Raw genomic sequence first — 684 nt, forward strand, 5'->3', positions numbered from 1 at the left:
CTATGAGTCGGTTCCGACTCGATGGCACCTTACAACAACAACAACAACAAGCTTCCCAAACTGTTTGTTAATGCCATCCATTTAGGGTATTTCTGTTATAGTGGTACTAGATAACTAAGACAGAACTTGTTTCCAGGAGAGTGGAGTGCTCTTACATACAACTAAAATGTAGAAGCAGTTTTGAAATTGGATAATCAGCAGAGTTGGAAGAATACTAAACTGCCTAATAGTAAAATCCTAGATTGCCTAGAAGAGACTGTTGGAATTATGAATGCCAAAGGCAATTCCATAGAGGACTCAGGAGGACGTGAGAACTGTAACACTGGAGATGGTACAGATGGCGAGAAACAGTGGCAGAGAAATTATAGAAGTCGAATCAGGAGACGTGCACAACCCCACAGAAGCCCACTCACTGATTAAGAGAGCTGAGCATCTTCCTGTAGGAGGCTTCTTGGCGGAGTGGGGTGCCTCTGGGCACTTGTTAGTGAAGTTAGGCTGTCTGACCTAAAAAGCCAGAAAGCTGAGTGCCGTCAGGCTAAGAATTACTAGTGAAATATGGTGCCTCTGTGCATTTATCAGTAAAGCTAAAGAATTTAGTAACACTTGCTAAAGAAGAGCAGCGACCAGGCTGACCTCTCCCAGAGATCAAGGAGCAAGGGAAGCAGAATTGCCTCAGTCTCAAAA

The 684-nt window shown here is 43.9% G+C and overlaps 1 protein-coding gene across 1 annotated transcript in view; it reads left to right on the forward strand.

Moving 5' to 3' along the window:
* Positions 1-337: 337 nt before the first annotated feature.
* The window catches only part of LOC102838465 (chromosome unknown open reading frame, human C12orf40), a 146,217-nt gene continuing 145,870 nt past the window's right edge, over positions 338-684 (forward strand). The window contains exon 1 of the mRNA XM_006865344.1: positions 338-480. Coding sequence (XP_006865406.1) covers positions 338-480 — 143 coding nt within the window. The remainder of the gene's footprint in view (positions 481-684) is intronic.

The sequence above is a fragment of the Chrysochloris asiatica genome, unplaced genomic scaffold (assembly GCF_000296735.1).
Source record: "Chrysochloris asiatica unplaced genomic scaffold, ChrAsi1.0 scaffold00077, whole genome shotgun sequence".
NCBI classification, from domain to species: domain Eukaryota; kingdom Metazoa; phylum Chordata; class Mammalia; order Afrosoricida; family Chrysochloridae; genus Chrysochloris; species Chrysochloris asiatica.